Below are 21,985 nucleotides of genomic sequence, written 5' to 3'. Positions count from 1 at the left end.
GAAGAACTTTGTGTCCCTGGAGATGTTTAAAACAAAGTCAAACAGACATTTTCTGGGGATATTATGGAGAAGATTTGGGGACCAAGTGGGAATTTGGATCAGAAATGACAAATGTTCGTAGACATTTATGAGTTCCCAGAGTGCACTGACCATTTGAAGACCACCATAGCCCCTCTAAAGGATTGAGAACCCCTAGACCAGAGGTTCTTAAGTCCAGCTGAGCATTCCAACCACTGAGAGAGCTTTGAAAAGTCCTGATGATGTCAGAGTCCCAACCCCAAGGAGTGTGATTCAGGGCTGGGGCTCAGACATAATGTATTCTTTAAAAGAGTCTCTGGTGGTCCTAATGTTCACCAGGCCAAAAAATCTTCAAGGTCCTTGTTATGCTTCTTTGAGTAGGTGATCTCTCAGTATCATGCCAGCTCTAAAATCTGTCGTGTCAATACTTGGAAAGCATTTGGAGAGAGCTGGGTGTGTAGATCAGAAATGGTGTGCTTGCTTTGTTTAGACAGGACTTTAGTTCAAGCCCTAGCACTGCATTTATTCTTTTGGCTACTAGGTTATTGTCTTTCTCTATTTCTCTCTCTTTTTTTCTTTTGAAGTACTGGGGATTGAACCCAGGGGTACTCTACCCTTGAACTTCATCTCTAGCCCTTTTTAATTTTTCAGATAGGATCTTACTAAGTTGCTGAGGCTGACCTCAAATTTGTGATCCTTCTTCAGCCTCTTTAAGTCACTGGGATTACAAGCATGTACCACTATGCCCACCTTTTATATATTAATTTTGCAAAAAAGAAAAAACAGCAACAATAGCCACAAAACCAAAGGAAATAGGAGTGGGACATTCTTCAACTTCAGGCTTGGTGATGTGAATGCTACAGAGAGTTGGACCAGGGGACTATGTTCATCTGCCTAGCATAGAGGAGAGTTGGGAAGAGTGGGAATTTGAGCTGGGTCTTCTCAATTCTAGGAACTGTTTTGGGTCTGAGCTGTCTTTCTGTTACAGGGAACTATTATAGTTCCTGATTTCTATTATAAGTACTATTGCTAATAAATATGTTGGTACAGTAATAAAAATATAACTGAGCTACACCATTCTGATCTGAGATGATATAAAGTAACCACATAAGCTCCACTAATTCAAAACCCACATGCTGCTGATGGATAAATTATACATTCCAATTTCATGTTTCTAATAATTATAATAGGATTGTAAATGAAGAGAGCACAATGAAAATTCAGGGTACTCCTGCCACATCTGCCTTCTTAAATTGTTTGAGCAAATGAATGCTACTTTGAAAATACCTTAGAAACCTTGATGCTACAGGAATAGAGCCGATTGGCAACATATAGCTATCCCACCCCGGCACCACCCTGAGAGCATTTCAAGGACTTTGGACAGATTTCCCCGCCCCCCGGGACTAGGGATTGAACACAGGGCCTCATGTATGCTAGGCAAGTCCTCCACCACTGAGCTACATCCCATCCCTTCAAGGACTTTGGGAAGGTGAGCATTTCCTCATAATGAAGCATTACAGAAGTATCTGGATGGAAGTACGAATCCTAGCCACAGAGGTGGGTGTGTGGCTCTGGATATATGTGTGTGGCATTGCATCAGGACTCAGACAGAGTGAAGGCATGAGAGAGACGCCAGGGAAATGCCCATGAGCATGTTCCTTCTAAGAAGGGCAGAAAGCCGATCAGACTGGCTGCGAGGGCCTTGAAGGGAGAGGGTATCTTTTACCCAGGTCTGTCTTACACTCTTCTATGTAGATGCAAATTCATTCTCTTCCAAAGAATCACTAGAAATGTGTATTTTACTGTCTCTCTTATTTATCCTGAGTTACTTATCTTAAATTAATATTAGAAGTCAATTTTGTGCCTAGTCTTCAATTATTGTTCATTTATTCTATTTGCCCTTTATTGGACACTTATAAAAAAATCTTTTTGCAACGATGAAAACATCCAGAAGAGAATGCATTTTACAATTTTAAAAAATGTCCTTAACTCAGAAGTTTGCTTATAAATTGCTAACTTGGATCTTCAACATGGGTCCCCAAGGAATGGCAGATTCTATAAGACAATAGTCAAGCTCTAAAGCTTATTTGATCCCAGGTATAACTCAACCTGATAAAAATCTCATCACCCCTTTTAAAAAGTTTCAATGATAAAATGCCTACTTTGAGTTTAAAAAAAAAAAACTTGTAAAATAACCTTTCAAGAAGTATATACCAGTATATCTAGAATACATTAGATTTTGTGATAATGTGTGCGTAATTGTCTGTGTATTTCTATAACTGATTCGTGTCTGCATAGACTTTGGGTCTGGCTCCCCTTAATATCCATGCCATCAGGCTTACCTTTGGCTATCTCAGGGTGAAGGCTATCTCTTGGCCCATAGAGTAGAGCCACCAGGGTGAGGCCAGAGGAAAGGGCAAGGCCAGCAACCTGCCAGATGAGGCTGGATCCCTGCTTTGAAGGATCACACTATGCAATGAAACCATCCCTGTCTTGGGGAGCTCCTTCTCTTCCTACTCCTTTCCGACGTACAGGTTCAGAAGCCATGGAGTTGAGCCTTTCTACAAGAATGCACTCAAAAATATCACTGAGAAAGAATCCCTATCCTTGCTTGAACATTGGAGGTTGAAACAGATGCTCTAAGATCTGTCACCAACTCCGTGACCCCTTGCTTTATATCCAGGAATCTGGGTAATGCAGTTAAGTTCAGGAGGCCTAAAGGCTAACTAGAGAGGAGTGATATGTGCAAGCAATTATATCATGACCTTTGACATGAGGGACACCCTTGATGGAGAACTTAAATTAGTCTTCAGAAGTCAGGGAAGTCTTCAACCTCAACAGAGAGGTTTGTTTTGGGGACTGGTTGGTAGTGATATGTATTCCCAGGGAGCTTGTGGAACTTTATTACATAATGGCCTATGAACCCTTAAAAGTTTCAACCTATCTCAAGTTTGTCTAAATTCTTAATACCAAGAAATATTATCGAATTTTTTTAAATGTCACCCTTGCCATCTCATACCAATGCATAAGACCCATATGGAAATGATTAAAAATTTCAATGTTACCACTACAATTACTCTCAAAGGAAAATTTGAGATTGTGGAGTATCCCCAGATGGTTCTCTCCCTAGAAAAGGAAAAGCAGGATGTTTAAGAGCCATAAAATTGCTATTAAAGGAGACAAAGGGGAGGGAATACAGGCCTAGACATGCTGATGGTAGATTTTTGCATCCTGAACTGGATGAGTAGAGTCTGTTCCACTTCTGTTTGAGTATTTCCCCTTTTAGACCTGCTGTATATGATGACACCCAGTTTTTGGCTTTGGCAACCTGGTGGTGCCATTTGGCCATAGAGAGCAGTGCTTCTCAAATCTCATGGTGTATTAGTGTCATCTGAGATGCTTGTTGAAAATTCAGATTCCTAGGCTTTAGCCTAAGAGGATCTTATTCAAAAGATCCCAGTAGAAACTGAGATTCTGTTGTTAATGAGTGTCCCAGATGATACTCTTGCAGTCAGTGGACCAGTGTTTGAGAATTACTAATACTAGGACACAGGGAGAGCTCTCTGGGGAATGTGGAGGAATTGAGAAGATGTTAGTTCAATATTGAACACACCAGCGGACATCCAAATGAAGCTGTTGTCGACAGTTGATTATTATGGTCTGGAGAGATAGGTGCCTTACAGGCTCTTGGCACCTGGGTGGTTATTTAAGTCATGAAAATGGGTGAGATTGCCCATGTGTTATATATAAATGAAGAGCAGAAGTTGAGGACTCGACCCTGGAAAACTCCTGTCTTCAAGTCAAGCTGGCCATGCACAGCTCATAGATGAGCATGAGGATAGTGGCAGTGATGGTGACGATGATGACTTTGTGGTAGCCAGCAAAGAAGGTGAAATGGTGATTGTTACCTGTTCCCTCTACAATCTCACCACTACACTCTAGAAATGAAAACAAGTCTCAAATCACATTATACCACTCTGTTGTTTTCAAATAAAACATTAACCAACAAGAGAGTAAAAGTACTTCATGAGCCCTGTTTTTTATGTAGGTTTGAGAACACCCCATTATTCTGCCCTTTTGGGTGTTGTTACCTTGAAGGAAAGGTTCACTCCCAGTTTCAGAAGTTGGGCTTCTGCCCTGAGAAGAAACCTGGCATTGAGTGAAGAAAATTCCCTTGAGTTCAAAATTGGGTGGAGGACCATTTATACAGGGAAAAATTCCTTCTTATACCTCATTCATGTGAAGATAGGAAGAATCTCTTAAATATATATAACCATCTACAAATCTTTAATACCTTTCATTTTATCATCCAGACCCCTTTCAGAAATTCAGAATGTGAGTTAAAACATCCACATGTTTACCAATTAAAATCCATTTCTGCAAATCAGTATGCTAATTAGCAAAGCACCAGGTGATAATAGAGGCACAGATGATAGAGTTACTCATTATAGCTGTCTCTGGAGTGTGGCATTCCTGATTAGAATGCCAGCTGACCTCCTGGACTGTGCATACTTTATTGGAGTGTTGTCAGCCCTTGGACTGTAGCTTAATCTAAGAAGCACGCATAATATCACAGTATGCATGCAGAAAAGAATTCTAAAGTAAATAACTGCAATCCTACTACTGAAGGATGGGCAAAAAGTCAGAAGATAGGGCATAGATGCTGCTATGGTTGAATATAGTTTGAATTTGTCCCTAAGGGTTTATGCCTTGGAAAATTGGGTCTCAGTGTGGTGATGTTTGGAGGTAGGCCTTTTGAGAGGTGGGGCCTGGTGAGAAATACTTAGGCCATTGGGAGAGCTGCCCTAGGAAGATAGCTCTAGGACCTTGAGTTCTCATGAGAGTAAGCTGTTAAGGCACAAGACTGATCCCTGAATTGCTCTCTGTTTCCTGTTTTGAGATGTGCTCTCTTCCACATGCACTTGCAACACTGGGACACCATTTTCATGAGTTCCACACCCGAGCCATGCCAATGGCGCATCTTGCCCTTGAATCTCCAGGACTGTGAGCTCAATCAACATATTTTCCTGATAAAAAGCCTGCCTCTGGTATTTTGTTATAGGAATGAAAAATGGACTAACATAGATGCAATGACAATAGAATACTTTAAGGGTATAAAAGTGGTTAAACTTCAGAAAGGTCAAGTAGTAAAAAGATTAAAATGAGTCCATGGCTTTGACAATAAGGAAGTCACTGTAAACTTGAGGAGAGTGGCTTCATAACCTAGTGGCAGTGAGAGTCATGCTGTATAGGGTGAAGAGTGAAGAGGAGAGTGGATACAGAAAGCAGACACTTTTTTTTTTTCAAAGAGGTGAAGAAGAAAGATATAGAGCAGCAACCAGATAAGTTTGAAAGAATCACTTTCTCCTTGTTGTGATTTTCATTTGTTGGTGTTGAGGCGGAGAAATCATGTGCATGGTTAAATGTTGGAAGTAGCCAGTAGCAAGAAAGGTTGAAAAGCCAGAAGGTATAACCAGCCCACCCAGGCGCAGAGAGCTGAAGTGAGGTGATAGTGGTTCCTGAGAGGAAAACATCCTTCCCCAATAATAGAGGGGAGGAAGGGATTGAGTCAGGGATAGAACTGTTAAAGTATGTTTAGACAGGGCTTGGTGGATATAGGCCAGTGTGTGTGTTGTGCATAAAAGGAACTACTTAGATATTTAATTTGGTTTAAGCAATTACTGTTTGATTATTAAGATCGCAAATTCAAAAAGTTCCAGTTCTTCCTTAGGCTTCATGTTTGTCTCACAAATCTTACTCTATTTAGAAGTCTAAGAAACTGAACAGTGACATTCAAGGGGTTTCTGAATTGTTTGGTCCTTTTTACCAACTTAAACATGTTCAAATATTTTAAACAGTATTTAAAAGTGTGCAGCATTTTATTTCTTTTTTAAGTACCTCATTTCTCTACTGATACAAAGCCTTGCTGAGTACTTAATAATTGCCATAAAGCTATTCAATTTATAGAGTGGATTTTAAAGACCTCTCAAATGTTATAGTAGTGTGCATAAACTGAGGAAGATTTCAGCTTAAAATCAGAAGTCTAATAATTTATTCTTTTTAAATTGGATTTCAAAAAATGGCACTCTAATGGGTCAAATTCCATAAATATTAGTAGGACAGAAAAGACCAGATGTGCACACAAATATTAATAGCTTGGTTTTGATGCTTTAAACCTCTCTATATTTAATTTTTAAATCTTCCCAGAATTGAGTGATGTACACTCACCAAGGAAGAAAATGACTTGGAAATAACTGAGCTCATTTTCAGCAGACATTTTGACAAAGCTGCAGGCATCCTGAACAATTTACATCCTCCTACTATCAGACTGAGCCCCTTTCTAGAGTAGCTATGTCATGAGTTACAAAACTTAAAGAGGGTTTGGTCTCATAGGTGATAACACCCACATCCCTGTATGTAAGATAGCCTCAGTATCTAATTCCTCATCTTCTCAAGGAAACAGGATAACCATGTTGACCTTCGATCTTTAACACATGTATTTCCCATGTAAATGTTAAAGACCTTTGAATTTAATGGAATTCTGAGATTTATATTTTTTTTATCTAATGATACCTTTGAACTTGATGGCCTAAAATACATAAATTTTATTATTGTTGTTGGGGATCAACTCAGGACCTCATGCGTGCTAACCAAGCATTCTACCACTGAGCTAGATCCCTAGCCCCAATGAATGTATGATAGAGACCTTTAAATGGAATACTAGATATCTAAGTATATTTTCAATTCCAAGCACTTTGAACTTGATGGAATCCTGCATTTTTTCATATTCTTAGAACCACAAAATGGTTATAGATGTTTAAATGATCTCTAGTTAAGTATTGGATATCCTTCATCAACGCATGCCGGATTTACTGTCATGATATGAGGTCATTCTGATAGTTCATGGGGAGAGGATAGGAAGTTGGGATAGTTCTCATTTGATGGTTTGTTTTCCCTGTGAGTTATCTGTTAAAGGAAGTGAAGTTATATAGGGGAAGGGTGAGAAAAAAGCTTTAAAATAATTATATTTGATAAAGAATATCTGAGTTAATCTGTGCTGCCTACTTTATAGTCTCGTATGTGACATCAAGTCCATTCGAAGTGAAGATAATATTCATGATGAGATACATTTATAATGCATGTTTAACATTTAGTTTATATGTTTTTTATATTAAATGTATACATTTAGTCATTTGAGTATTTGCTGTTGATAACAAATATTCCTTGTAGCCGATCAAGAAGTCACAACTCACTCAAACCAGTGCAGTGACACATGCCTGTAATCCTGGCTACTTGGGTGGCTGAGGCAGGAAGATCATGAGTTTCAGGCCAGCCTGGGTAACTTAGCAAAACCTTGTCTTAAGAAAAAAAAGTCCCAACTCAATGTCAAAGGACTTTATTAATAAGGCAATTGAAGTAGTCACTTATTATACGGCAAAAAATTCTAGACTCATTTAACATTTATTTCCATTTGCTAGTAAATTACCAGCTGTCAGAGCTTATTAAATATTGTAAATTTGAGTCAGAAGCTGTCACCCCTAAGTGTATTAACTCTTCCTAATCATTGGTAGTGATTTGTCCTATGAAAGACTGATATTAATCATCTACTTACATCTGTCTTCATGATGGTATAAAATTGTCACTGGGTTCCATTGCCAAAGTGAAGTAAATCAATGTAGACACCACAAATGAAAGCAGATAGTCAGGAGTATTTCCATTCATGTTAACAGACTGCTCTTTGTTTGCAGACTGAACAACAAAAAAAAAATGACGGCCAACTTTCAAAGCTTTTTGCTTCACAATCTTAAAAATGCAGTTTCTTATTACAATTATCAGCTGACATTTATGGAGTATTTATTATATGCCAGATACTGTGCTCACAACTTTATATGAATTATTTCTTTTAATCTTCATAATGTTTATGAGATTATTGGTTCTCATAGTTCTTATACTACCATATCTCTCATTTTGTAATAAGGAAATGAAGGCCCAGAAGGAACTTGAGTAACTGTTGTCCAAAATGGCTGGACTCAAACCCAGGTATTTTCATTCCATATCCTTTTCTCTTGACCAGTGCTCTACGCTGATGGATGGTGTTTGATGTTTTCTAACACCTTTGGGTGTAAGTACCTAAAATCCAAAATACATCGGTTTTACTAAATAGCAATTTATTTTTTCTCGCTTCATAAGATGAATGGAGCTAGGCAGCTGCTCATGTCGGTTTAGTACTTTAGCAGGGCCAGGACCAGGGACCCTGTGGTTTCTTGGCCTTTCACTAATGGCAGCAAAATTGACTGCTCAGTTTCAATCATCATGTCCCCATCCAGGGCAAGAAAGGGAGTGGGGAAGAGTTAGCACTACCCATATCTGTATGATTTATCATGAAAGCAGAAACATTCTCATGTATTCATTTCCTTGATTAAAAGCTGTTTCCAGGGACCACCCCTATCTGCAAGGGTGGCAGACAACCCCAGGGAAGGGCATTGGGATGGCTGATGAACCAGCCTTAGGTCGGAGTTGTAGAATCTACAAGCTGTGCATATATTTTTCACATCCTCAGCTTCTTTCTTTTTCTTTTTCAAGGGAAAAGGCTGTGATTCTTTACCTAGTTAACTCCTAATGTATTCACTCTTGCCTTATTTCTTAGAATATGTTCCCAGATGGGAAGAGAAAGCTGTGACTCTACTGAGTCAGGACTTGTTGGTTGTAAGTAGCAGAAACCTCAGTAACCCAATAAGTATGTGTCAAGTACTTATTATATGCCAAGTACTCTTCTAGACTCTGGGGATATATCAGTGAACAAAATATTTTTTAAAAAAGCAAAAAATTTTAAAAAGGGAATCTCATAGAACTCAAAGACAGAAATGGAGCTGGTCTCAAGAGGGTTGAATACCAGGAGCTGAGAAGCTACCAGAAATCCAAACGGCTCTCCAAGCATCTCTCCATCATTCTGCTCACTCTGTTTTCACCAAGTTCTTAGTGTGCATATCGAGTAGAAGAGGGTCAACCCACATAGCCTGAGTATTCATCTTCTATTCATGCAAACAGCTCATGCTGAACCACAGTCTCCTGTCCCAATTCCAGGAGAGAAACAGGCAAAAGAATTTGAATCCACCGAGGATTTGAATTTGAATCCAGAGAGTCTTCCCCTGTGAGAGATGCACTTACAGTGGTGTTTAAGCGTTCTCTAAAGGAACAGAATCAACAAGAGGTATGATTATAAAAAGGGGATTTATTAGATTGACTTACACAACCAGAAGATGGATAGTCCACAATGGCCATCTGCAGGCTGGAGAGCTGGAAAAACCAGTAGCTGCACAGTCCAAGAAGCTGAAACCTCAGAACAAGAGGAATCAATGATGCTACCACAGTCCAAGACTGAAGGCCTCTGGAAACTCCCTGGAGAATCACCAGCAGAATTTGCTTTGGAAGAGTGAAGGAGCAAGAGTTCAATATCCTCAGACGATCACAGCAGCAATCAAGAACCCATTCAAGAAGAATGGATCTTGTATCTGCTGCTGCCTCCTTGTTCTTCCAACTTTTATTCCATCCAAACCTCCAACCTATTGGATGGTGCTGCCCACGCTTAGGGAGGGTCTCCGCTCCAGTTTGCTATCCCACATGCCAGTCATTCCTAGACACACCCTCACTGACACATGCAGAAGCCTCTGTCTTCGGCATCTCTTAATGCAATCAGGTTCACAATTCAAATTAACCATCACGAGGGGTCGAATAGAAAATATCTCCCTTGCAAGGTTTGCTGTTGCTCCAGGCTTGTTGGTGCCTTTCTGGACACTTTGCCAAGACTCCCACCTGCCATCCCAGAGGTTTGAAGGCTCACTCTACCTCAAAGACCACATTTGTTTAGCTCTGTAAGAATCGCCTGGGTCAAGGTTGTTTTAAATGTTTTCACATCACTTTTGGGCTCTCATGTGTTATATCCTTTTCTTGTCCCTGGCTTCCAAATAATGGGAGAACTGAGACTTCCTTCTCACTTCAGACAAGCCTCAGAAGCCAACACCTCCCTAATCAATCTGGTGTCAAAGTACACACTGCATTGTGGGTCAAGATATTCTTTTATGACCCATATAAACTGTAAGCCAGAGTGATATGGCAATTGGTGGTTTTTGTTAATATTTCCCTTTGTTTTATACCAATGGGTGTTTTTCCATTTAGGGATAAACTGAATTGCTGACCTGCTTCTAATCTCTTTCTCTACAGGCTGTGGATTCCCCTCCACAGGGAAGAGGCTGGGCAGGCTGGGGCTCCTGGGGCAAGTCTCTGCTCTCATCAGCATCTGCCACAGTAGGTGAGCAACACATGTCACTTTGGAATAAAGTTCAGAAACCTAATAGGATATGACATTTTGATTGTACCATATATTGATGGAGTTTAATATTAGCCCATAAGTAAACCATTTTTAGTTCAAAATAACTATAAGGATATGCCCTTATTTTCTTCATTTTACAAATAAGGAAACTGAGGGCTGGGCATATAACTCAGTTGGTAGAGTGCTTGCCTCGAATGCTCAAAGCCCTGGGTTCAATCCCCAGCACCACAAAAAAAGAAAAAGTATGTATTATAAATAAGGAAACTGAGTCATATTAAGACCTTGTCCAAAGCCAAGAATGTGTGGGTTGGGATTTGAAAACCATGTAGTATGACTTTTAACCACACTTAAATGTGTCTTAAAATGTAAGATTTGAACTTTGGTAATACATTCTTCAAAATTTGAGTTTTTCATCCATTGACTTTTTTTTAGCTGGCAGGGGTACCAAAGATTGAACTCAAGGGTGCTCAACCACTGAGCCACATCCCCAGCCCTATTTTGTATTTTATTTGGAGACAGGGTCTCACTGAGTTGCTTAGCACCTCACTTTTGCTGAGGCTGGCTTTGAACTCATGATCCTCCTGCCTTGACCTCCTGAGCCACTGGGATTACTGGCATGCATCACAGTGCCTGGCTCCCTTGACTTTTTTTTAAGTGTACAACTTCACCTACTCCTTAAACCAACTTGAGGTATCTTGATAAAAAGCATTTCATCAGCTGGGCATTAAAATATGAATAGAACAAAATATGAAGATAGGAAGAATATGTGATATATATCCCAAGACTAATGGAGTTACTATACTCGAGCATGGACCTTAACTCTGGTTTTCTGGCTACTAGTATATTATTTATTTCTCATTGAATGATAAAATTTAGTTTATATAAATAAATCTATTTTACTGGTTTTAATTTTTTAAAGATACCTCCTGTTTTTGTTTTATACAAAGAGAAAGTGCCTTTGCTAGAGCAGGTTTGTTAAGACAGCCTTCCTATTCCCATTTCTCATGCCCACTCTTCATGAAAACTGAAGGTAGGATTTCACCATGTCTGAGGTAGCTCAGCAAAGGCAACTCTTCTTGAAGGTGGAGGGTAAGGAGGAGGCCAGGGAAGCCACGGGCCTCATGGCTTCGTCTACCTCGCGTGTTGTCAAGGTACTGCTCATGGCCAGGAGAAGCTTGTAACGCACCATGGATTGGTTCAGGTCATTGTTGCTTCTAAATCCAGGAGGGGTGGGAAGACCTCAAGGTGTCCCTCAAGGACCTCATGGTCTTCACCACACTGGACCTTGGCCACAAGGAGCTTAAGGGCCAGATATCTAACTTCATGGAGCTTAGACTGTCTGGAAGGATGGACAGCTTGCTTTCTCCTAATTACATCTCCATCAAGTGTTGGTTTGCCTAGAAGAGATCCAGCAAGAAATAGATAGTGACCGAATGATGTCGGTCACTGGTCAGATCCTGGGGAGCAGACTTTCTCTATTGCTAATTGAAGGGGTCAGGGGTGCCCTCGATGCTACCTAGGCTGATGACAAAGTGCACCAAACTGAAGTGAAGGAGCCTATTTGTCTTCTGAGGACTCACATGGGTGAGGGTGAACACCTGCAGCATCTTTCTTTCTTGGAAAAATGTTTGAGCTTTTAGTGGCCTTCAGGTGGGTCTTATGAATGCTTTGCTATCTGAACCAAGAAGTAAAAATGGGGAAATCTGAAAGTTTCTTTAAAATTTGGAATAAGTCATAGAAAATAAAATAACATGGTCTCCAACATAATACAGCTGTTTCACAGTTTATGTCATAAAGCGGTAAAGTGTCCTGGTTGCTCCCAATCATATTTAAGTCCCAAACCACTGCGGTTGATAATGAACTTGGTGCTTCACAAAGTTCTATTAGAGATGAAGGATTTACTTCCTCATTAAAATTTTAGATACAAGTGCACTCCACAGCAAGTAATCATCTGCCTCTGGGTGACGGTTGCAGGTGCTTTTGTGCACAATTAAAGGTGCACCTGCCTGTGACTGCTCCACCGCTGGTTGGCCAGACCAGTTGCCTGCCATTGCTTCTCATTAGCCAGTGGCTCTACCTAACCATTTGACTATGGGCTTTTCTGGACTTTATAAGGTTTTCCATTCAGGCTGGAAATGTAACTGAGTGGTAGAGCACTTGCCAGTGTGCACAAGACCCTGAGTTCAATCCCCAGCACTGGGGAAAAAAAAAAAAAAAAAAGGTTTTTCACCTGTCATCTGATAACTTTCTGGTTGAATTTGTTCTCCAGCATCTTCGTAGGTGTTTTATTGTAAACTGACCTGGGAACATCAACCTTGGTTTCAGTAGGCTGTGCTCCAAGACCTCTGGGTTTTGTTATGTGATTCCAAATATAACCAGTAGATGATGCTGACTTTACTGCTTAAAAAAGTGGGCTGAGAATGTAGCTCCTGGTAGAGAGAACACTGGGTTCAACCCCCAGTACCACTGAAAACAAACAAACAAAAATTATGGTAAGCTGGGCACTGTGGTGCATGCCTATAATCCCAGGTACTCAGGAGGCTAGGGCAGGAGGATCATAGTTGAAGGTCAACAGTTTATCTCAAAATAAAATTTAAAAAGAACCAGGAATGTAGCTCAATGGGAGAGCACTTGCCTAGCATGCATGAGTCTCTGGGTTCAATCCCCAATACCATTAAAAAAAAAAGTTTTGTGTGCCTTTCTGGACTGTGTTCTGTATTAGCTGCTACCTTGGAATTGAGAGGGGCAAGCGAGACCCAGCTTCCATTATGTACAGACATCGTATCAGTCCCAGGGCTTTGCAGCATTAACAGTTTATTATCATAGGGCAAAGAAACTTATTGGAAAACAAATCACTCACAGCAGTAGACAAGCTCTTGAAGGTTTATAAATTGCCTGTGTAAAGTAAAGAAAGAAAATAACCACATGTTCAATTGCAATTGATTTCCACTCAGAAACCTCATGTTACCCCCAGGATAATTCCAGTTGCAGACAGGAGTGCAAAACACATAGTCCTTAACAAAACACAGAGCTGTCAGTTGAGCACTAGAAATAGAAGACAAAACTTCTTACAATTGTTGAAAAACTGGAGTCACAATAGTTGGAATGGTTAGAGTTGGCGGGAGAGTAATTTGGAAGATGGCACTATTTGCAATGAGCACAGTACCATGAGTTATAAGACCAGAGACCTGGTACTGAGTGCTGCTAACTTGTCATCACAAGAGTCTGCCACTGCCTAGCTACACCATGCACTTAACCTCTGTGAGACTCAAGTTTTTATTTGGAAAAGTGTGGGTCAGAGAACTTGGGAAATTCTAAGGTCCTTTCCAACTTGTAGAAAATGATGATTCCATATTCTGCAGCTGTGTATAGAAAGAAGCAGACAGCTGTAACTACTTCACCATGTGGAAAAATAAAGAAAATTGGCCACCTGCTTCTCTGGTTTTTGTGTGGAACTGGGGATTCAACCCTGGGTCTCTCACATGCTAGGCAAGCACTCTCCACTAAGCTATATCCCTAGCTCTTTTTATGTTTTATTTGTGAGACAGGGTCTTGCTAAGTTGCTGAGGCTGGCCTCAAACTTGCATCCTCCTGCCTCAGCCTCTCTGGTCATTAGGATCACGGGAGTACACCACAGCACCCAGCTTTCTACTCTGTTTTGTATATCTTATCTTTTACTTCACACTTTGACCCTAGATTAAAGGAAAATGAGAAAAAATGGTCATCCCAGTATATATATGAAATCAAACACGTCTCAGCCAACAGTTCTTTTCAGAGAGGCCTTAACGCTTACATGTTGTTTTCCTGCAGCCACGCTATCATCCCATTCTAAGAAGACTTGATCACATGCCTCCTATGCCTTTGGACAAGTTTGTAAAATGTCACAAAAATATTTATTATTCCAGTCAGAAACCAGAGTAGGAAATGTCAGAAGTATAGAAAAATGTAAAAAGAATGTATTTTGATAATTCCAAAATGATGTTGTGACAACCACTAGCTATGATTTCCCACAAGTATCTTATAGACTCAACTTATTCTTAAAATTTATCGCTAAGCTAAGGGTAATAGACCAATAATGAAAATAAAACTCGACAGTGCTGGAACATACAAGTATGCCAAAGTAAAGCCTCTGTAGCACAACAGAGCAGTTTAGTTCCAGAGGCAACCAAAGGCCCAAATGTTTATTTGAAATTCTAGTTTTGATGGTTTTATGAGTCTAAATACCTTATGCAAGAGTACCTGGGCTTTGCAGGGTGGTATATATAGAATATATCTGACCTGTATATTTAGTTTTTTCAAAATTACTATGAATTCCTTTTCCCATCCTCTCCCAAGATGCACAATTTTTTTCCTGCTGCACATTTTAATGAAACCCTTCTACCAGCCCTGTCAAAAATAATGACAGTGTTTATTACAGAGAATGGCAAACTTGTCAAAATGGTACTGCAGTGAGAACACTTCCCTGTGTAAATCACTATCAATAGCACATGGATTCATTTTTGAAGGTGACATTGCTGAGGATGTGGAAATTCTCAAGGATCATTGCTGGAAAAGGTAACCAGATGAATGGATGCTTGGAGTTTGTCCACGGCCCTTTGCAATCCATAAATAAGGCACAGGGGTGGATGAATTTCTGTTGAATGCTAGGCAAGCATTATCAGTCCAGTGACACTTCCTGTTGACCTTGAACCTAAAGGGATATGAGCATCTGATTACAGAGTGAACCACCACCGTCTTAATGGAGAGAGAAGACTTTTCCAGAAGAAGGTTGATTGGCTTCTCTTCTTGCTGCACTGTCGATGGCTTTAGTTGACCACGGCCGCATCAACTCTGTTTTTCTAAACAACTGCTCTTCGCAACTTTTTATAATACCTTGAATTCATTGACAGAAGAGTCTGAAATGCAGTCAGTGTTTTTAAAATTGCTCGATTTCTAAAATTCACCCAAAGGGAATGTAAGTTGGTGCAACTTTCAGAAGTTGTGGCTGGGATGGGCAGGGTTAGAGTAAGGCCAACACCTGTGGAGGTGACCTTCTCCTCGCTCGGTTGTCAAGCTATGGTAAGTCTAGCTCGTTTTAGCATGAAACACTATTTTAGAAAGGAGGAAGCTCCTTGGAAGACCAAAGATCTGATTTCCAAGGAGGTACAGAAATGAGACTAAAATGACATTTAATCAACATAAATGATATATAAAACTTCCTCAGTGTGCCACAGTGAATACATCTGTGGGTCTAGATTCTGAAGGACCAAGTTGGAATCCTGTACCTGTGACCAACTGGCTTTGGGACCTTGCACAAATGATTTCACCTCAACCAGGTCTCAGTTTTCTTGGTTGCAGAATGGACACAATAATATCCCTCCCCTCAAAAGGTTGTTGAGAAGATTAAAAGAGATGATTACTGTGCTGAAAATCCTGAGCACAGTGCCTGGAACATAGTAAGTGCTCAATAAATGTCCATTTCACCTGTCTCTCCCCTCCGATCTCAACCCCTGGGGAGTAGGTGTTACAAGCCTCCTTTCAGAGAAGACATAAAACACTCAGGTTAACTGGCTCACCCACATCAAACAGCTAGTGAACTACAGAATCTGATTCCTCCACGAGACCTCTGATTCCTACATTTGGGTTATTTTCCATGAGGGTAGAAGGATAAACTAAAAATCAGCCAATCGTTTAACATTTACTTTAAAATAATTTATACAACATTCTTTGCAGTACTCACCTTTTACTGCAATAAGAAAAGGGGTAGAGGATATTCCCCGCCTTAGGCCATGGAATTTAGAGGGACTTTTTTTTTTTTTGAGACTATTTAGGGTTTATGATAACATGAAGAATTAATCCATGAACTACACCCTACAGGGATCTGTTGTTTTTCTTTTATTGCTAGAACCCAATGAATGTCTCTGGAAATTAATTACTCCCCATCAAAAGGTGACAGTGACTCCATATTATTATTTCCTTGCTCTGGGCACTAGATGTCACACTAAGTAAAGTTTTAGAAGTCACTCGTCAAAGTAGGGTGTGGCAAAGTGTCTGAACCTAGCTATGAAAAATTACAGCTTCTACATTAAAAAAAAAAAGCCTAACTTTGTATTTCTAGTAGAATGTAGTAAAGATGTATTTTTACTAACAAAATTTAGAAAAATAATTGCTAATCAGAAAACAGAGTAGCAGCCTATTATCATGTATGTTAGACACATTCCACTTCTATGTACACGTAAATGGTACTTCCTTCCAGAAACAAAGTGATTTCTCTAGAGGCGGCCTGTGTACCCATATCTGTGATCATGTGTGTTCAGAGATGGTAAGAAGCTACCTTTCTCAGGAAAAAGAACCAGAGATGACCCTAACATGCGAGGGGTGAAAGGTCAAAGAGAAGATAAGGAGTATGAGGTTCATTAAACCTGAAATGGTCTCAGGGAAGGATGAGGCATTACCTTTCTTGCTTGGCTTAATCAGAAAAGATGGAGCAGATGGCCGACCTCCTCAAACTCGCTTATTCCTTGACTGTGATTCTCAGAAATCTAGATGAGAATCGTGGGTTGAGATTTGGATGTACATTCTCCTTTTGGAAAATGTATGTGTGTTTCTTTTTTTTTTTTTTAATGTTAAGGAATAAGGACTCAGTATGTAAATGAATTAGATTGAGTAATATCCTATAACTTAAATGTGTTACTGAAACTTCAAAAAGTTTCCATTGAAATGCTTGGAATTCTCAGATAGGAAGCTTAGAATTAATTCAAGTCAGGATTAACTGTTTATTTTTTCAGAAACTCAGTAATGAGTTTGAACTATGTCTAATGATCTGCTTATGAGCATAGACACATTTTTCCATTTGTAATTAAAGTTATAACGTTTCTTAAATTAGGGGGAGGGGTGTTCTAGGTAATATAAAATGGCAGGTGACTTCCACTAGAGATACTTGGTAAATATCAGTGCCGCCTTTGTGTTAAGGTTACAGTTGACGAAAACTACTCTGTTGGGTTTGAGACTCCTCCATGTCATTCTCTTATCCAGAAGATAGACTACTGATCATTTTAAGTGCTAATTCTGGGTTGTTCTGTTTTCCTCTCAAATCCTCCTGTGACTTGGGACTCTTTTCCCACTTATGAACATTGCTGCTGCCTTGTGTTTTAACAAGCTGAGGTCCCTGGAGAAATCCTTCACTTTCTCCCTGTATGACAAGGGGGTTGGTGTGAGCGCTGGATGGGGGCAGCCATGCTATTTGTCCTTGAAGGACTCAAGCAGCCAGTAGGACCATCAGTAGGCTAGTCATTCCTTCCTCAGGGGTGGAACTCACTATAGCTCATCATGAGGCCTCCAGAACAAAATTGGGACAAGGCTGTCCATCAAGTCAAGGGTTGGAATTTGTTCATTGCGAATGGGACAGCCAGCTCTCTGCACCAGGATCTTGGAAATATAGGTATTGTCTCTGCTCAGATAGAGTAAAAACTGCCTTTCAGCCTGGTTTGGACCATTGCTACCTAAGACAAGTTGTCAGGGCCATTGGTTGGCCTATGTGGTTTTTCTATTTGGGGATGTCAACTCAAGACCCTTTGCAGTGACACTTTGAAGGAGCATGTTCAGGCTCAGCTGATTTCAGTTCAATCGATATTGAATGCCTTCGATGTATTAGGTCGCTTGTGCAGGCAATGGAGAAGCTGAGCTCCTCTTGGAACCCACATCTGAGGGATTCCAAAGCCTCTGCTGTTGACCACTTTGTTGCAATCACAATGGACACCTATAAAGCTTCAAATAGCTTTGTAAGATCAGCCAGAAGATTTTCAGACCACAGACATCTCATGTGTCCACAAACCAAATTTATATTTTCTGACAGGTCACAGTTTGACAGCAGTCAAAGAAAAAGCAGGGGCTACCCTGAGGATTCACAGTGTCAATTCTGGATGTCCCGAAGGGGCCCAGCCTGAGACTGAGAATGGAGTCCCTGAAGGTGAGTGACATGTTGACTTTGGGCATTTTTTTTGGTGGGAGACTTTGTTATTTTGTGGGCACAGATAGAAGCTCCCCAAGTTCAGAGCAGCCAGATGAATGCTAACAGGATTTTTTCTCTGTAGTTGCAGAAGTGGCTTCAGATCAGGACCATGCGGGCAGCGCCCCCATGTCCGCTTCGTCAGGCTCTCGGGGCATGCTGTCAGCCCTCACCAACGCAGTCCAGAGCACTGTGAGTCCTCAGCAGCTTCCTCTGCTCCCTGTGTCTCCCTTCCTTTGATATTTCCATTCACCAGTGACCTAGATACATCAGAGGAAAGGTGGCCCTGCTTGTGACTTTGGATTATGATTTTGTTATGATTTCTGCTACAGAGTGGGTATAACCTTGGATCCCAATAATAAGGGCAAAATGAAATACAGTTTTATGTTTGAAAGAAAGGAGCTATTTAGCAGGTACCTTTTTCGATCTGATTGAACTGTGTCCTTTCCAACTGCTGCAAGGACAGCTTCTGGTTGGGGGAGAAAGATGCTTTGAGAGAGCTGGGACAAATGTTTTTCCTGGGTGGTGTCTTGCTCTTGACCCTCAATTTTAAAAAATCAAAACCATTATTTTTTTTTTTTAAGTACCAGTAATGAAATGGCAGTAATAGCCCTGATATATTTCTGAAGTGTTTCCAGATAAATCTGTATCTCTCTTATTAAAGGAAGCTTGTCACTGGCACCAAAACACTGATGAGTAGTGAAAAGGAGGGACACCCCACCTGACTGCAGGGTGCTAGCTGCCCTTGGGGTCAGGGAGAAATATCTGTTTTCAACAATCTAGAACCAGGTAGCTAGTTTTTATAGAAATATGGCTCACATCCCACTTGTTCATTCATTCACTCATTCATTTTGAAAAAGGGATGGATGGCCTTCAGTATGTACTGGGAGCCCCCCTCCTCTGGACACTGGGCATAAGCTGGCTAACAAGAGGGTGCCACCTTTTGCAGGGTGCAGCTCACCAGACAAATACAGTGTACTGCAGGGAGAAGAGGGGGCTGTGGATGAACATAGGAGGGTATCTTACCCAGGCTGTGGGGTCAGAAAATCACTCCTCTCCTCACTCCTTGACTTCTAGACTGGGCAGGGTTAAGGAGGAACAGCAAGTGTGTTTTAGGAGTCACATAGCAATGCAAGTCAAGCACCCCATGGGAAACTTTGCAAGATTGGGGATGGAGGAAGCGCTTTCAGCAACTGGTATCAGAAAGGAAATTATGGCCTCTCTCAGCCACCATACGGGGTGCTCTAATTGTGCTTCCAGTATTCCCAGCTCCCATTCTCCAACCTTCTTGACCCCTTCCCCCAAGCTCCAGACACCCGCAGCTTGCACTTACTCAGTGTCCCTATGATTTGCCAACATCTCATCATCCTCCCAAGTGTGTGCATTTTTAAATCTGTTTTATTGCATGATTACTGATCGGCCTCCATATCTGAAAACAAAGTCTAAATGTCCAAGATGGAAATGATTAATAAGGTATATTAATTCAGTGAAGTTGAACAATGCTTTTTAAATAATTATGAAGAATGGAAAATGCACATTGATAATAATATTAAAATATATCATTTTCATGAAAAGTGGGGAAAATACAGATATGCACATTATAATTATAGTTCCTCAGTTGGAGCATATGTACAGAGATGTGTCAAAGAAATGTATACAGTTCTGTTCACTTAAACAATTTATGTAAGTCTTGATTGTTTTAACTTTTTTTTTTAAAGGAAGATAGTAACTGACAAAGGAATTTTCAGGGTGATAACCATATAATAGAACTGTTTCTAAAGCCAGAAGCACATGCAAATCAACCTGTCTTATTTCATGAATCCACTAATTATAAGTGGTTCATGCTAGTTCCTGAAAGTGTGCAAGAGCCATCTGACACAGCCCGAGGGTCCTGTACTCCAGGGCCCTAGATTAAAGAACTCCCTAAAAAGTTAGGAGTATTTGACATTTTAATAAACTGCTCCAAAAAAACTCTATTACTTGGGTTAATTTTTTTCAAACAAAACAGCAATTAGGTCACCTGTTAATTTTATGTCTTAGATACCTATCTATTCATATGCACACAGCAAATAAAATTAATCCCCATTGTGCTTTGGGTTTTTTCTAAGCATCATTTTTTAATAACACTGCATGCCCTACAAATTATATAACATATGGTTTTCTGAGGAAAAGAAAATAGGATTAAATGGATGATAAATCTCCTGGTGAGAAAAAACGTGGCTTTATATTGATTTTAATATTTGAAGATCGTGCCAGTTACCTAGGAGTTGCTGACTGCCGCAGAACAGCAAAATGTAAAAAATCTAATCTCGTACAATTATGTCATCTGCAGGGCAAAAGTGTCTTAACCGGAGGTCTTGATGCTTTGGAATTCATTGGCAAGAAAACCATGAATGTCCTTGCAGAAAGTGACCCAGGATTCAAGCGGACCAAGACACTCATGGAGAGAACAGTTTCCTTGTCCCAGGTTGGACTACATACTTTTGCAGTTTTTTTCTTCCAGTCAATAAAGTAAATGCATTTTTAAATCTTTTTTAATAGATCATTTAAAGTACATGTTGAAATTCAAATGGCACAAAAAGAGTCAAATGAAAATTGATTTTCTGATATACCCATTCCCCAGTTGCTGAATTCCTCCAGGGGGGCATGCTATCAGTTACCATATGGATATGTAGAGATGCAGCTATGCATAATCATATAGATATTCAAATACATGTGTGGATAGATAGACAATTTGCACATACATAGAGACACACATGCTTTCTCAAATGGTAAATACTAATCGCTCTTTTCTTTTTTTTTCCCATTGTCAGTGGACCTTTATTTTCTTTATTTATTTGTATGTGGTGCTGAGAATTGAACCCAGTGCCTCACACATGCTAGACAAGTGCTCTACCGCTGAGCTATGACCCCAGCCCCTAATCACACTCTTGTACTTTATTCACTTAATAATTTCTTGAAGCTTATCCCGTTTATGCCGATATGTATCCCAGATCTGCCAATTGGTTGCATGACCTTGAATATGTTACTTAGCTCCTGTGTGCCTCCTTTTACTCACGTGCACTCCGGGGATAACTTCAGTACTTACTGATGATATTTTTGTGAAGGTTGAATGCGTTAGAGTAGAACTGATACAAATATACGTGGATGTGGATGTGTGCACATACGCCTATAGGTATAATTTTTTTTTTCTCATTAAGACGATGATGTAGGAGGAAATGAGACTGGGTCCAAAAACTGGCTATGAAATGAGAACTGGACTAAGTTAGTTTCCCAGATGATCATGATTTTTGTACCCTTGTCACAATTTTGATCATATCCGCACGCAGTCTACTGTTAAAAAATAGCACTGCTCATGGAACTGTGTCACCAAGAACCACATTAGCCATCTGCAGGGCTTGTTGTAATTACACGGCTGAATCATTGTGGCAGGTTTGGTTCAGAATATTCTGGAGCACACCTGAGTATTGCACCTGCAATTTGTATGACTGCTTTAGCCAGGTCACTGTAACACTTTCATCCTCTACCATTTAGACCCATCTCCAATTTTTTTCCAGAGGGAAAAGCAGAACCAGCATTCCTCATCAAGGGAATTATCCTTTAGGCAGCTTTAATTCCACTCCCCACTTCCAAGTGAATTCTGATCACTC

General features: G+C 40.2%; 1 protein-coding gene across 1 annotated transcript in view; it reads left to right on the top strand.

The window, feature by feature from the left end:
- The window catches only part of Fam114a1 (family with sequence similarity 114 member A1), a 65,812-nt gene that overhangs the window by 10,308 nt on the left and 33,519 nt on the right, over positions 1-21,985 (top strand). The window contains exons 3-6 of the mRNA XM_047567510.1: positions 10,240-10,327; positions 18,183-18,296; positions 18,421-18,527; positions 20,668-20,802. Coding sequence (XP_047423466.1) covers positions 10,240-10,327; positions 18,183-18,296; positions 18,421-18,527; positions 20,668-20,802 — 444 coding nt within the window. The remainder of the gene's footprint in view (positions 1-10,239; positions 10,328-18,182; positions 18,297-18,420; positions 18,528-20,667; positions 20,803-21,985) is intronic.

The sequence above is a fragment of the Sciurus carolinensis genome, chromosome 10, assembly GCF_902686445.1.
Source record: "Sciurus carolinensis chromosome 10, mSciCar1.2, whole genome shotgun sequence".
In the NCBI taxonomy this organism is placed as follows: domain Eukaryota; kingdom Metazoa; phylum Chordata; class Mammalia; order Rodentia; family Sciuridae; genus Sciurus; species Sciurus carolinensis.
Note: the sequence above shows the minus strand (reverse complement) of the source record. Positions and strands in the feature narration are given on the sequence as shown.